Source organism: Rhinatrema bivittatum, chromosome 8 (assembly GCF_901001135.1).
Source record: "Rhinatrema bivittatum chromosome 8, aRhiBiv1.1, whole genome shotgun sequence".
Classification (NCBI taxonomy): Eukaryota; Metazoa; Chordata; class Amphibia; order Gymnophiona; family Rhinatrematidae; genus Rhinatrema; species Rhinatrema bivittatum.
Window position 1 is genome coordinate 159,099,028 of NC_042622.1, and position 16,977 is coordinate 159,116,004.

At 42.7% G+C, this 16,977-nt stretch overlaps 1 protein-coding gene across 17 annotated transcripts in view; it reads right to left on the minus strand.

Annotated features, from left to right (window-relative positions):
- Positions 1-16,977, minus strand: part of ZNF618 (zinc finger protein 618) — a 638,793-nt gene that overhangs the window by 130,071 nt on the left and 491,745 nt on the right. For 14 of the 17 annotated variants that reach the window (XM_029611901.1, XM_029611889.1, XM_029611890.1 and 11 more), the window contains one exon: positions 15,537-15,581. The exons of the other annotated variants lie outside the window; for them this stretch is intronic. In XM_029611901.1, the coding sequence (XP_029467761.1) occupies positions 15,537-15,581 (45 nt within the window). The remainder of the gene's footprint in view (positions 1-15,536; positions 15,582-16,977) is intronic. 17 annotated transcript variants of the gene reach the window in all.

Genomic DNA, 16,977 nt, shown 5'->3' on the forward strand with positions numbered 1-16,977 from the left:
GCACTGAGACTTAGGGGGCGCCGCAGCAGGCAGCCAGCCCTCGACCTGCCCTGCTTCCCCCCCACTGCCACCCTCACAATGCCTCCCTGGTGGTCCAGCGGAGGGCCCGGGAGTGATCTGTCACTCCCGGGGGCCTCGGTTGCCACTAACCAAAATGGCGCCGGTGGCCTTCAGCCCCTACCATGTTACAGGGGCTACCGGTGCCACTGGTTGGCCCCTGTCACATGGTGGGGCTAAAGGTCTTGGTGCCATTTTGCTTAGTGGCAGCCGAGGCCCAGGGAGTGGCAGATCACTCCTGGGCCCTCCGCTGAACCACCGGGGTGGGGGGCAGCAGGGCGAGTCGGGGGCTGGCAGAATTTTGAAAGGGCACTTTTTGCCCTTTCAAAATTCTGCCGCCTGCCACAGCGCCCCCTAAGTCTCGGCGCCCTAGGCACAGGCCTAGTTCGCCTAGTGGTTACTCCGGCCCTGTCCTTAAACATGATGAAAACTGAGTTTCTCGCTATCCACAGCCTCCATTCTTCTATCAATTTCAATTCCGTATCTTTTTGGCCACAATTTCACTATCCAACAGCAGGTCAAAAGTCTTGGAGCTATTCTAGATCACACTTTCTTTCCGGTTCCACATTAAACATGTCATTGCTCAAGGATTCTATCATCTTTGTGTTTTATCGGGTCTTAAAAAAACTCGTCCACGCACAGGATTTCATACAGTACTACAAGCCTCACCTCCCTATAGTCGGACTATTGCAATTCACTTTATCTTGGATTACCCAATATTGCATTAAGCAATTTGCAAGCTATTACTCAACGCTGCTGCCCACCTTCTCTCTGGCTTAAGATGTTCTGATCATATCACCTTCACTCTGATCGAATTATACTGGCTTTCCATCCCTGAGAGGATAAAAGTACAAGGTTGCAATGACAATTTTTAAACTACTGAATGATGAGTCCACTGTTTGGGCTAATGCCATGCTTCACTTTTATCAACCCACATGCTCACTGCGCTTGTCAGAACGTGGTCTTCTGATGTACCATCCCCAAGACAAGCTAAGAGAGAATTTGAAAAGAAGTTGGCGTAGAGGCAAAAACTCACAGTAAAAACTTTTAAAATTATATCCGAAGCAGAAAGCCTGTGAGGGAGTCAGTTAGACCGTTAGATGATCGAGGGGTTTAAGGGGCACTTAGATAAGATAAGGCCATCGTGGAAAGATTAAATGATTTTTTTGCGCTTCGGTGTTTACTGAAGAGTATGTTGGGGAGGTACCCGTACTGGAGAAGGTTTCATGGGTAATGATTCAGATGGACTGAACCAAATCACGATGAACCTAGAAGATGTGGTAGGCCTAATTGACAAACTGAAGAGTAGTAAATCACCTGGACTGGATGGTATATACCCCAGAGTTCTGAAGGAACTAAAAAATGAAATTTCCGACCTATTAGTAAAAATTTGTAACCTATCATTAAAATCATCCATTGTACCTGAAGACTAGAAGATAGCTAATGTAACCCCAATATTTAAAAAGGGCTCCAGGGGTGACCTGGGAAACTACAGACCAGTTAGCCTGACTTCAGTGCCAGGAAAAATAGTGGAAAGTGTTCTAAATATCAAAATCACAGAACATATAGAAAGACATGGTTTAATGGAACAAAGTCAGCATTGGCTTTACCCAAGGCAAGTCTTGCCTCACAAATCTGCTTCACTTTTTTGAAGGAGATAATATACATGTGGATAAAGGTGAACTTGTAGAATATAGTGTACTTGGATTTTCAGAAGGCATTTGACAAAGTTCCTCATGAGAGGCTTCTAGGAAAGTAAAAGTCATGGGATAGGTGGCGATGTCCTTTCGTAGATTACAAACTGGATAACAGACAGGAACAGAGAGTAGGATTAAATGGACAATTTTCTCAGTGGAAGGGAGTGGGCAGTGGAGTGCCTCAGGGATCTGTATTGGGACCTGTGCTTTTTCAATATATTTATAAATGATCTGGAAAGAAATACGACGAGTGAGGTAATCAAATTTGCAGATGATACAAAATTGTTCAGAGTAATTACATCACAAGCAGATTGTAATAAATTGCAGGAAGATGTTGTGAGACTGGAAATTGGGCATCGAAATGGCAGATGAAATTTAATGTGGATAAGTGCAAGGTGATGCATATAGGGAGAAATAACCCTTGCTATAGTTACACCAATGTTAGGTTTAGGTGCTACCACCCAAGAAAGATCTAGGCGTCATAGTGGATTACACATTGAAATCATCGGTTCAGTGTGCTGCGGCAGTCAAAAAAGCAAACAGAATGTTGGGAATTATTAGAAAGGGAATGGTTAATAAAACAGAAAATGTCATAATGCCTTTGTATCGCTCCATGGTGAGACCGCACCTTGAATACTGTGTACAGTTCTGGTTGCTGCATCTAAAAAGATATAGTTGCGATGGAGAAGGTACAGAGAAGGGCGACCAAAATGATAAGGGGAATGGAACAGCTCCCCTATGAGGAAAGACTAAAGTGGTTAGGACTTTTCAGCTTAGAGAAGAGACGGCTGGGGGGGGGGGGGGGGGGAGATATGATAGAGTTGTTAAAATCATGAGAGGTCTAGAACAGGTAGATGTGAATCGGTTATTTACTATTTCAGATAATAGAAAGACTAGGGGGCACTCCATGAAGTTAGCATGTGTCACATTTAAAACTAATTGGAGAAAGTTCTTTTTTACTCAACGCACAATTAAATTCTGGAATTTGTTGCCAGAGGATGTGGTTAGTGCAGTTAGTGTAGCTGTGTTTAAAAAAGGAATGGATAAGTTCTTGGAGGAGATGTCCATTACCTGCTATTAATTAAGTTGACTTAGAAAATAGCCACTGCTATTACTAGCAACAATAACATGGGATAGACTTAGTTTTTGGGTACTTGCCAGGTTCTTTTGACCTGGATTGGCCACTGTTGGAAACAGGATGCTGGGCTTGATGGACCCTTGGTCTGACTGAGTATGGCATGTTCTTATGTTCTTAAGGTTTACCAGACTCCATGTCACACGTGAATGTGCTCTTTCTATAGTAGGCCCTACTCTCTGGAATTTTTTTCCCTTGAAATTAGGCAGACTCCATCAAGAATTTCAGAAAGTTAATAAAAAACCTCTTAAAATATGCTTATTTTTAATCCTGATTTTATTTCTTAATGTTCATATTGTTTTTGGAAGTCATGTTTTTAGTATTGTTTTATTTAGTTTTATGCTGACCTTGTAATATTTAATGATTTTTGGGTTTTTATTCATTTAAGTTTATTCTGTTTCTACATTTTATTATGTATGTTCCTTTGTACATCGCCTGTCCTCTTTTGTGTAGGCGATTCATAAATAATAAAATCTAAATCTAAAATCATATGGCCCATAGCGCTCTTACACTTATCTAACAATGGATTGCATTAATGGCACCAAACAATGCTGCACCCAGAGCTTCGATAGCATTTGACTATGTCTTGATCAGTTCGACGGTATATAGCGCCATACTCGGTACCATAGGCACTTGTGGACACCGACAACCCAAAAACCACAGTGCCTGAAAGCATTGATAGACTGGAGGTACAAGGATACCAGGAGTGTCTGCAGGCAGAGGGCTCTGCAGCTCCAACATGCCTCATCCTTGCCCAAAGGAATGGATGCTGCTGGCACCATCGACAATTCCCCTCAGCTCATCTATACGTCAGAGGTGTTGATGCTGCAAGCTTGATAGCGTCCCTTGCCAGCGGCTATGGTTGACGAAAGCGTCACTAGCACTGATGGTGCACAAATTCAGGCGGGGCCTCCGATGGCCCCTGATACCAGCGGCTCAAGGCCTCCGAAATCATCGGCATCCATGGTGCCCGACAGCAACAGGCCAGTGATGGGACAGCCCAATGCCCCTCGGTGCCCCATCTAGTCATCGCAAAGGAGCCTCAAGGGTACCGGAACACTGCGCCTGGATGCCTTGGCACTCCAGAGTGCCTTGAGTAGATGGAGACCCTCGTGCTCGACAGCACCAAGTCCATCCAAAGTTGAAACCCATCACCCTAGGGCTTCAGTAGCACTAGAGGGCTCTCGGGCCTCAGCGGTGGTCGATGGCGTCAAGGGGAACTAGGGCACTCAATAGCGATCCTAGTGTCTCGTTGATGGTGCTGGACATAGTCGAGAGTAGTTACAAATGGCATCTCTGGCTAACATGTCCGATGGCCTCTATGGCGGCCCTGCACCCCAATGGCATCAATGGTATCAATAAGGCACACTATACTGAGGGTACTATCAAATTACTGGTTCTCTTTCTCTAAGTAATTAATTCAACAATGAGAGAACTCACAAATGTATCATCATTTAAATTTTCCCAAATTTATTCATAAATTATATATGTATAAGAAAATCCTATCTAGACATTAATTGCTCTCTAGCACAATCATCCTTTCATACCTCAATCATACCACCCATATAAAAATATCATATTATAATGTAAAACTCCATCACCAAACATATATTTCCAATGCCAAAAACGATCTAAAATGGCTATCGCAGTATCATAAACCCCCAAATTAATACGTTATCATATATTCCCAACTATAAATATATATCACATCACGTTACAACTTTATTTTCTGGATGTTTACTACTTCATCAGTTCATAACACAGCGTTCAACTTCTGTTTTGATTCTCCAAACCAAAACGGTGACATCGTCCGCTAGACCTGTCCTTTGACAAGGACTCCTTGTTTCGCCCCCTCATCCGGGCTTCATCAGGGAAATTCACGTCACTGCTACCTTTAATACAATCTATCAGAAACAACACCATCAATATAAAATTAGTTAATCCTCACCCATTAAACCCATAAAACAACCCACTAATACCCAACACTAACCCTAGAAAGGAACTGCTTCTACACATCATATGCTATCTTCTCGACGTTTGAAATATGCAATCTTCATTACCATGTCCAAGTAACCATTATTCCGTTTATTTTTCAAAATATGGCGAAAGTCATTCCACATTATATATATAACTTCGCTACTTCCGGAAGCATGCCCTGCAACCCAAAAAAAGTAGCGAAAACAATTCAATTAATGAATAGCTTAAAAAATATTATTGTTATTTCACCAAACTCCCGAACAGGACGCTCAACCCATAACACACACAACCGATTCCGTACTTACATTTCCTCCGGAACTGACGACATCACGTACAACGGCATGATGTGAAGCCAGAGACAGGTCTAGCGGACGATGTCACCGTTTTGGTTTGGAGAATCAAAACAGAAGTTGAACGCTGTGTTATGAACTGATGAAGTAGTAAACATCCAGAAAATAAAGTTGTAACGTGATGTGATATATATTTATAGTTGGGAATATATGATAACGTATTAATTTGGGGGTTTATGATACTGCGATAGCCATTTTAGATCGTTTTTGGCATTGGAAATATATGTTTGGTGATGGAGTTTTACATTATAATATGATATTTTTATATGGGTGGTATGATTGAGGTATGAAAGGATGATTGTGCTAGAGAGCAATTAATGTCTAGATAGGATTTTCTTATACATATATAATTTATGAATAAATTTGGGAAAATTTAAATGATGATACATTTGTGAGTTCTCTCATTGTTGAATTAATCAATGGTATCAAGGCATCTCTGCTTCGCGACGGCCTCGAGGGCGGCCACACATTTCAACAGCATCGAGGGTAGCTACGGCATTGAGGCTACGCACCTCTTTGTCCCACGCCCATACTTCAATGGTATCGAAAGTGTCAAGGGGACCTTGGCGCTCGATGGTAGTCCTGGTCCTTGACACAAGAGGTCAGTGCCGCTACTCTACCACATCAAGGCCCAAGGTGCTCGATGACTCTGGTGCATCGAGTCCACAGATGCCTATGGCACAGAAGGTCCATATGGCATTGAGGTTGCCCTGGCACTGGATGGAGTTATGGGTGGCCATGGCGCTCAATGGCAGTCCTAGTCCCTGATGTGGTCCTGACATTGATATGTCAGACCAATGTTGAACTGGTCAAGATGTGTGCAGGCAACTGTTACTGGGCATGGCACCAAAGGTGCAGCAGCAAGCTGCTTGCCCAAGCTCATTCTCACCCTTTCTCACAAAGAGACTGCACTGCCATCATAGGTAAGCAGGAGGGGAGGCTATGCCATCCAGGGCTCCTGCCTGTAGAGACTAGTTTCTTTGAATGTGGGGAGGAGGATCTCTCCTTCCCCCAGTGGAAGGGTGTGGTCCTCAATCTCTTCATGTCTGAACCTCCATCAATTCCAATTGATCGGTGAAACATGGAACTCCTGCCTGGGTGGAACTCAGGCAACTTCCCAGGCTCAGCTGTCTATACAGTTCACCCATGGACTGCATTCTGTCAGTCCTGCCAGCACTTACAAAGGTACAAAAATAGAGCAAGGAGAGGACACATATCAAACTGCAGGTGCAGTATTTACTTAATATGGGATAGCATTAGACTCTGCCAGACTGCACAGTCACTAAGGCCCACCATGCGGTTGGTAGACAGTGGAAAAGCGGAAAAAAGGAAAAAAAAGAAAAAAAAAACTATGGTAAGGTAAAGGAAAGAAAAACAGCTACAGCTCTAGAAAAAAATCAATTACAAAAATTGTGAGGACAGAGAAAGCTGAATACCGTGACATACATGGCTCACGCAACCACATGGATCCATAGGAAAAAAAAAAAGAGACTGAGGGACTTTGCACCTAAGGGGCAGGGTGATAACTACAGCTACACATGCTCAGTAAGGCAAGTTTTAAAGTTCTAGAATCTGAGATCAAAGTTCCAGACAGGGGCTCTAGCCGATGTCACCCATGTGTGAAGACAACCATCCTGCTTGTCCATGGAGAATCCAGGGTACAGGCAACTGGTTTATGCTCCCTATGACCCAGTCAAAATCCCAACCTCGGAGTTGATTGAGGAGCCGGCTGGGACTTGGGGGATCTCAGATACCTGGGTCAGCCGCAGGAGCCCTGATAGTGGTGATGGGTGCAAGGAGGTGCAAGATACTTTGGTAAAAGAAAGTCTTCCTTGGCCCCGTTCTCACCAGCCTCACTGGATGCGGACGACAGGTCTGGAGTACCGGTGGAGAGTTGGAGGGTTTCGTGGTGGTCCCAAAGTTGGGCCACAGCATCCCTCATCGTATTTCTGAAGAGATTCTGTACAGTACATGGCACGTAAGCAAGTCGTTTCTATACCTCTGGTCAGAGATCCGAGGCCTGCAGTCATGCCATTCTGTGGGCGCCAACTCCAGGCCCTTGTGTACCAGTGACATCAGGGTGTCTTGCTGCTGCTAAGGCAGCTACTCAGCCACCTCCTGTACCTGCTTCCAGATGTTCCGCGAGTAATGGCTCATTTAGAGCTGGTAGGCAGCCATGCTGGCAATAAGCCATGCAGGCAATACCTTCCACCAAAGAGTGTCCATTACTCTATGGTCCTTCTCTGGAGGCACCTAGGAATGAGTCCAAAAGCTCTTGGCCCTCCTGGGGGAGGATTCAATCACCACCAACTGGTGGGGGAGCTGATGCTATCAAATCCGGCAGTCTTCTGGACGAGGTAAACCCCATCTATCATAAAAAGAAAGCTGCTTCTGCTGGGAGACTCAATCATTACAGGAATCAATTTGGGAGCACATTTGGATGATGACAACAGTTAATTGCATTTCAGGATCCTCAGCAAGTATAAATTCAAACCAGAAAGCCCAAATCATTGAAGAAGAAAGTAGAAACTTTGATATCAGTGCTAACATCCATCTGGGAACCAATGACCTAATAGAAATGGTATCCATAAAGAACAAAACAATTTCCAAAACCTAAGAAAGATAAGACACTGCGCAAAGACTATTGCCTTTTCGGAAATATTACCTGTTCATGGAAAGGGAAATGAGAAGCTATGCCATATAGATAATTTCAATTCCTGGCTCAAAACCTGGAGTACAGAAAGTAGTTTTGGATACATTCGAAGCTGGAGTCATGTATGGAGCAGTAAAAGACTATATGGTAAGGATGGCCTACATTTGTCCATATCAATCACACAACAAAACCCACACACACCAACTGGTGTACTCCAGTACACATCAATGTAAACAACAACAAAACAAAAAGTGCACTGGTCTTAAACTTAATATAGCACCTAGAACGCCAAACAACTTATGTAAGACCCTCTATTCACGAGCAGACATTTAATGTGTACGACTCGTTTCTCATAGGGGTCACTATTACTTTAATCATAATCATCCATAATTTTTATAGTTTTTGATTTTTTCAATAATTATAGGGTAATTCCCAATCGACGTAATTCCCAATCGGCGTATTTACTCCTTGCCGATCATCTTTGTAAAAGAGGATCGGCACGGAGTAAATACGCTGCAAGAAGAAGATGTTTCATATGACTACCTGAATTGGTTTCCTTCTTTTCCCCTGAAGCAGGACAGCGGTCCAAAACATGGCCATGTCGGGTTACCTGGGACCTTTTCAGTGAGGATAAGTACCCGTTTTTTATCTCGATTGGGAATTACCCTATAATTATTGAAAAAACCAAAAACTATAAAAATTATGGATGATTATGATTAAAGTAATAGTGACCCCTATGAGAAACGAGTCGTACACATTAAATGTCTGCTCGTCAATAGAGGTTCTACATTTGTCCATACCAGGAAGGCGGATGCTGAGCGAGAAATTCAGATCATGTATTATCAGACATTTAAACTAAGGAATGGGAGTGGCAGGAGATGGCCAATGAAAGTGATGTCACCCCCGAACAATACAGGAAGTGGGAGGCAAAAATAAAATTAATCAGCCCAAAAAAAGCAGAAAAGGTATCTAGGAAGTGCAACAGACCAAAGGAGAAAAATTGGAAAGCTATGACTACAAATGCTCATAGTTTGGGCAATAAAATCCCAGTCCAGCAGGCCCTAATGGTGGAAGCTCACATGGACATTGTTGCTGTCACTGAGACATGGTTCACAGATTCTCATGATTGGGATACGGCCATACTGGGCTATAACTTGTTAAGGAAGGACAGAGAAGACAGAAAAGAGGGAGGAGTAGCTCTATGTCAAAAACAATATCTAAGCAACTGAACTTCAAGGAATGTTGAGTAGAGAAGAAGTATTATAGGCCGTCCTAAAAAGATGATGTGCATCCATTTTTTACTGGAGTGTTTTACAGACCTCTGACTCAAAAGGAAGAACTAGACAGAGATCTGGTCAAAGACATCCGAAAGGTGGAAATGAAGGGAGAAGTGTTGATTGTTGGAGATTTTAATCTGCCAAACGTAGACTGGAGAATCCCTTCTGCAGAATCTACCAGAAGTAGAGAGATAGTGGATGCCCTGCAAGGGGTTCTGTTCAAACAAATGGTAATAGAACCGATGAGGAAGGGAGTTATACTCAACCTAGTGCTCACTAATGGTTATAATGTCTCTAATGTCTGAGTGGATGCCCACTTCAGCACCAGTGATCATCAAACGGTATGGTGTGATATTGTAAATAGGATACAGAGAAGTCACACGAAGACCAGAGTTTTGAATTTCAAAAATATGGACTTTGTTGAAATTGGGACATACCTGGAGGTAGAACTAGAAGACTGGGAGAAAATGAGAAAGGTAGAAAAGTAGGCCAAACTAAAAGGAGAAATTACAAAGGCAACACATCTATGTGTTAGAAAAGTAAAAAGTAAGAGAAATAAGAAACCGATCTAGTTCCCAAAGGAGGTGGCTGATAAATAAAATAAAGAACAGCATTCAAGAAATATAAAAGATCCCAAAAAGAGGAACACAGGGAAGAATATCTGATGAAAACTGAGGGAGATGAAGAAAGTAATCAAGAAAGCAAAGAGTCAGGCGGAAGAAAGGATTGCCAAAGAGGTAAAGCAAGGTGACAAAATATTTTTCAGATATATCAAGAGAAAGGTCTGAAGTGGTATAGTGAAACTGAAAGGTGACAAAGATCAATGTGTGGAGAGAGATGAAGAAATGGCCAAAATATTAAACAAATACTTCAGCTCAATGTTCACTAAAGACGACCCTGGAGCAGGACTGTCGCTAAATGACAAGACTGTGGATAGGGGTGGAGTAGACGTAACTCCATTTATAGAAGAAAATGTATGGGAAGAGCTAGGAAACTGAAGTTGACAAAGCCATGGGCCAGAAGAGGTACATCCCAGGTTACTGAGGGAGCTCAGAGATGTGCTGGTGGGTCCGCTGAAGGGCTTGTTCAATAGATCCCTGGAAATAGGAGTGGTCACAAGATTGGAGAAGAACGGTGGTGGTCCTGCTTCACAAAGTGGGAGCAGAGAGGAGGCTGGAAACTACAGGCCGGTTAGCCTCATCTCAGTGGTGGGAAAATTAATGGAGACTCTGCTGAAGGAAAGGATAGTGAATTATCTACAATCCGGTGGATTGCTTGACTTGAGGCAGCATGGATTCACCAGGGGAAGGTCCTGTCAGACAAATGTGACTTTTTTTTATTGTGTGACTAGAGAATTGGATCAGGGAAGAGCACTCTATGTGATTTACTTGGATTTTAGAAAAGCTTTTGATACGGTTCCACATAGTAGACTTGTGAATAAAATGAGAAACTTGGGAGTGGATGCTAAGGTAAAAGCGTGGATTGCAAACTGGTTGACTGACAGGAGACAGCATGTAATGGTAAATGGAACCTTCTCTGAAGAAAGAATGGTGTTAAGTGGAATGCCACAGGGATCTGTTTTGGAACAGATTCTGTTCAATATCTTTGTGAATGTCCTGGCAGAAGGGATAAAAGGTAAAGTTTGTCTATATGCAGGTGATACTAACATCTGCAACAGAGTGGACACATCTGAAGGAACAGAGAGAATGAAAAGTGATTTAAGAAAGCTTGAAGAGTGGTTGAAGACTTGGCAGCTGGTATTCAATGCCAAGAATTACAGTCATACATCTGGGGTGCAGCAATCCAATATAGCTTTATGTGATGGGTGGTGAAAGACTAATGCACACAGACTGGGAGAGGGACCTTAGTGTGATAGTGTCTGATGATCTGAAGATGGTGAAGCAATGTGACAAGGTGATAACTAAAGCCAGAAGAATGCTGGGCTGCATAGAGAGAGGAATAACTAGTAAGAAAAAAAGAGGTGATAATGCCCTTGTACAGGTCCTCGGTGAGAACTCATGGAGTACTGCAAACAATACTGGTGCCCGTAACTCAAAATGGGTAGTTAGGATAGAGGGGGGGGTCTAAAGAACAGCGATCAAAATGGTGAGGGGTCAGCAATGGAAGACTTATGAGGAGAGGTTTGAAGGATCTGAATATGTACACCCTGGAGTAAGGAGGTACAGGGGAGATATGATACAGACCTTCAGATATCTGAAAGGTTTTAATGATGCGCAATTGTCAAACCTTTCCCACTGGAAAGAAATCAATAGAACTAGGGGTCATGAAATCAAACTCCAGGGAGGATAACTCAGAACTAATGTCAGGAAATATTTCTTCATGGAGAGGGTGGTGAATGCCTGGAATGCCCTTCTGGAAGAGGTGGTGAAGACGAAAACAGTCAAGGAATTCAAAGGGGCATAGGATAGACACTGTGGATCCCTAAAGACAAGAGGCTGGAAATAAAGAAAAAAGAGTGCATGGGAGTAACTTGCTGGTGTAGCAGTTGCTATTCTTAACAATTAAGCCTTGATCCTGCTAATGCAACTCCATCATTGCTCTCTGCTTCAAAAGTAGTGAGAAAAGGGGAACTGGATTCAGACAGCAACCGAGGGTCCTGACTTTTAGGGATTGGGGAACAAATAAACATGGGGTAACTATTTGATGCAGTACTTACTACCCTTAAATCACTTAACCTGATACTTTTGATGCAACTCCAACATTGCTCTCTGCTTTTACAGTCTGGTAAACATAAGCACAGGGGTAACTTTCACAGTGCAGCAGATATTGGCATAATCTTGTTGGGCAGATTGGGTGGATCATTTGGTCCTTTTCTGCTGGTAGTTCTATGTTTCTATATTGACGGAAGGCACTGTAAGGAGGTGTTCCCATATCATCAGCAGCAACTCCTTAATGATTTTGAGTAACGGGACCACCACAATCTCCTTAGTAGGCTACACGAACTGGAGGATCTCAAGCATTATGTGCCTAGCATCCTCCTCTGTCAACTGAAAAAGGATGGCTTATGCCATCAACATCACAAACCCTGCGAAGGTTAAGTCCTCAGGCAGAGCCTTCCTTCGCTCTTCTGGAGGAGAAGGGTCTGAAGGGAAGCCCTCGGAGGAGGACTCCAAAGCGTCATCCCAACAGGGGTCACAGGGTTCCTCATCCTCACTGAAGGCGACAAGGGATGGGTCCCCTAAGTGCTCAGCCTACATCCAGAGGTGCAGGCACCGGTAGAAACTGGATGGAGAATGGGCAGGCTTCGGTGTCTCCGCAAGCCTCTGTAGAGCTTCTTCCTTGGAGGAACCGGCGACGACCATCGTATCGGTAGGGGGAGGCCTCGATGCCCCACCGAGCACCAATGCTGTTCCAGGAACAGACACCAACTGGGTTGGTAATGCACCGATGAGCACGCTGCACTTCTCCAGAAGCAGAACGGGCACAGGTGACACAGAGTTTGGTGTCATCTGTGCCACAGGACCGAAACCCTGTAGTGCACTGGTCCACACTAGCTGGAACTGGACACTCCAGCTCCTCTCGAATGTTGCCGATGTGAAGGACTGACTGGAGGAATGAAAAGTAGCCAAATCTTCCTTGAGACCTAGAGGTGGATCGGTGACTGGCATCAGGTAGAAACTTTCGCAGACCCCTAGCACCGATAGAGGATTGGCACTCCTAGCCATAGGATTGCTTCAGGGGCATTGTGGCAAAAGCAGTGTGTCCCTGAGCCCAGTACTGTGTGCAGTGACTGGACCAATCCCCATGCTTCTTCGGCTTCCTTCAATAATGCTTGACCCAGTCCTTCACCGGTGCAGAAGCCAATGAGGAGGAATTTGGACGTCCTCGGCCCTGGAAGGAAAATCAAACAAATGTCAGTTTCTGGCACCCCTGTCCGCCAGCAGGACTGATGGCTCTGTGTCCATCTGTGCTTTTGGTTCTTTGATGCCGATGCCGCCGGCTCATACTTCTTCAACCTGAAGAGTCGCTCCATCTTGTTAAGTCAAAGTTGACATCTCTTCAGGGTCATCTGGGCACATAAGAGGCAACCCTGGATATCATGAGATGCCCTTAGGCAGAGGACACACATCTGATGTGGATCCTTAATGGACAGGGTCCTTGTGCACCAGGGGGCATTGCCAAAAACCGGACATGGCCATGATGGATGAACAAAAGGGACACTAACGGAATGACAGCCTAGACAAAGTTCTAGAAACTGACAAATTTACCGCATCAGAGCTCTATCTGATGATATCATCCATGTGTGAGGTCTACCATCCTGCTTGTTCTTGGAGAAAAGTTTAGTCTTTTCGCAGATTTCACAAAGATATGCAATATTGTGGACAAGCCTGAGGGAGTAGACTGAAAGCCAAATTACCTAAAAATATTTGAAGAATGGTGAAAGGTTTGGCAACTTAATTTAAATGCAAAAAAAGTGCAGGGTAGTGCTTTTGGGATACAAAAAACAAAGTAGCTGTACACAGCTGGGGTGGGGGAAGTTGCTGGATCAGGAGAGAGACCTCAGAGTCAAGGTGTCCAATAATCTCAATGTGATGCAAGTATGACAAGGCAATGGATAGGGCCACAGGTATGCTAGGCTGCAAACAGAGAGGCATAACCAGTAAATATAAGATGTAATAATGCCTCTGTACAGGATACTGGTGTGGGCCTCATGTGGAGAACCATGTTCAGTAGAGAAGCTGTATCTCAAAAGGATAAAGATAGGCTAGAGGCAGTCCAGAAAAAGGCTACCAAAGTGGTGTGGGGAGTACACTAAAAGACACGAGTTGAGACTTCAGGACATGAAACATATATACCCTAGAGGAATGGAGAGAGAGAGAGAGGTGAAATGATACAAATATTAAATAACTGAAAGATATTAATGCAGAATGAAACATTTCCAATGGAAAGGAAACTGTAACAATAGGGGTTCACAGTGCGAAGTTGCAAGGAAGTAGACTCAGATCATCAAAAATCTTTTCACGGAAAGGAACAATGGATTCATGGAATGCCTTCACAGAGGAGGAAGTGAAGTCAAAGAATGTAACAAAATTCAAGGAAGAATGGGATAAACAAGAGGTTCTCTTATTGCCAAGCAAATGGAAACAAAATACTGGCATAATATGCATAGAGCAGGAGTTCAACTCAAAATCACACGGAAAAGATTGCTTTGTGTTTCCAGAAAAGCATGAGGTAACCTGTACAGAATAACAGAACAATCCTAAACATAAGGCATGAGAATGATTACAACTCAAAACAGAAGGTGCATGGAGTATCCTGCATGGAGATGCATTTACAATCCTAAATGCCTTGCTGGGCAGACTGGATGAGCCATTTCAGGCTTTTTTGGCCATCATTTATTATTTTACTATGTTAGAACTATCCAATCAACTCCACATCATTCCTAGAGGAAGACCACAAACTCAAGTAGATCAATTGCATCCCCTGTCACCTCCTCACTCAGGTTCTCTTGGAATTCTGCTGCTGCTTTTGTCTCCCATGCCATGCATCTACTTCCCTTCTGTGAAGAAATAATTTCTGATGTTGCTCTTGAATAAATCTCCCCTCCAACCTCAGAACATTCTTTCCCCTGAAAAGATTTGTTTCTTGTACCTGATTAATATCTTTGATGTTTCTGAATGTCTATCTCCTCTCCCATTTCATGTGTCTTTTGCTGCAGACAGTACCATTTTAGTAGTTCTTCTCTGGACCACCTCCAACCTTTCAAAGGTACAGCCTACCAAAATGGTCACACTATTCTAAGTAACATATCACCAACAGCTTGCACAAAGGTATTTATTACATCCTTTAATGTTACTACCAGTTAATTTAATAAAACTTTACATCTGACACAAGCTTTTAGAACTCATGAATACAATGGAAAACAAAAAGACATAGTAGTCAGAAGTTATAGGTGATATGTTTTTATTGGTCTAACTTCATCAGGTTAGGAAGCATAACCCTTGAGAGCTAGTCACTGATGTGTTAAGTTAGTCCAACAAATAGGTACACTTCTTTGTTGACCCCTATTTCTACCTATCCAAGTTGACAAATACATCAAAGTACTTTGCTCAACATGGTACTCAGAATGTTTATGTATCAAAATGTAAACTAAGTCCAATACATTGATTGCATACACCTCATAACAGATGGTCTGCCACACAAATTATAACTGAAAGTCCTGCTGCAAAGCGTTTATTTTTTGTCATGAAGGCTAAAACCTCTGTTTATACAAATATTACAATATCCAGCTTGGTCAATCTCAGACCAGTGCTATTAGGGTTATCTTCAAAATCTATAGAAAATTTGACTTATAATAGGAAAAAAAGTTGCATTCTACTATGTATAGCACAGTGTATAACAATATGTGGAAACACTGCACAGACTTACTTTGTAATAGTGGAAAAGGATTTGAGATCTGGGGGCTGCCAGCTTCTGGAAGAGAGGAACACATTAGAAAATGGTATTTAAGTATTAAATTCAATACTGGGCAGTGAAAAGTAGGAGCCTGGCTGCATATGAGATGTGTATCTCTGCAAATCTGAAAAATGAAGTTTTTCTTTTTTAAAGCAATTCAAAGTAATTGGAGTTCAAAGCTCTAATTCCAAATGATCCCATAAGTCAAGTGATGTTGTGCCTGGATACAATTTCAAAAGGAGCCAGCCGAGGAACACCAAGTGCTACAGGATGTGATGTTCATGGCTCAACAGGGGGTAATCTTCCCTCTCAGGACTGATCCAATGCTCCTACTGTGGGGATATACAACTATGGGGAGTGGGGGCATTCTATCTTTTAGACAATGTTAAGAATTTTCTTTAAAATCTTAGTTTAATATGGCTTGAAGGAACATTTCTTTTTCTTTTTTTTTTTATATAGATTAAAACTCAGATACACTACTTCTAAGAATTCAAAGGAAGTTCAACTAATCCAATCTCTCATTGTCTGCCTGGAGCTTAGAGAACATACCAATGTGAAACATAGACTTAATGATCAAAAATATTTACCTGTAATGTTCAGCCCTGATTAACAGCAGTTCAACATAGTTACTTGAGGTTCACATGATTGTTGTTCTTCAAAGAAGATAGAGCTGTCATGCATGTTAGGGAACCTATGTGCCCACTAAACCATCACTGCTCAGTTCTTATAGCAAAGATAGGAAAGGAAACTCATTTCGCTAAAGGAGATACGAGAGCTATGCAACTCCACTGACCTGCTGCCATCAGAAAATGAGCATTACTGGTTATTAATTTCACTTTTTCTACATAAGAACTGCCATATAGGTCAAGCCCTGAACTGGCTAAAATCTTTTTTAGAAAATAGGTCAACCTCAACTGACATGCTGCATTGTGGAGTTCCTCCAGATTCAATACTATCACTCATCCTTTTCAATCTTTACCTTGCTCCTTTGGTGACAATAATTCAGAATATTGATTTCTCTACCTACATATATGCAAGATGACATTCAGATAATAGCCAGCTGTGATCTTACCTCGACTGACCTATTAAAAAAAACATTTTAACCACAGTAGCTAACTGGTTACCCACCTTTAAACTATAAGTTAACCCTACAAAGTCTGAAGCTATGTGGTTTGTCAAGAAACAACATTATCAGAAACTTCTCCTGCTATAGCAAGAAACTTCAAATGTAACAAGATAACATCGCTGTTCTGGGTGTACACCTCAACTCTTTTCTCAATTCTCAACACAATTCTCTCACACAATTCAATACACATACTTCTTTTTACGACTTCATCTCCGACCTTTCTTTAACCTTAATGATCTAAAAACCCTGACTCACTCTATAATCCTCACTTGCCTAGACTACTGTAAT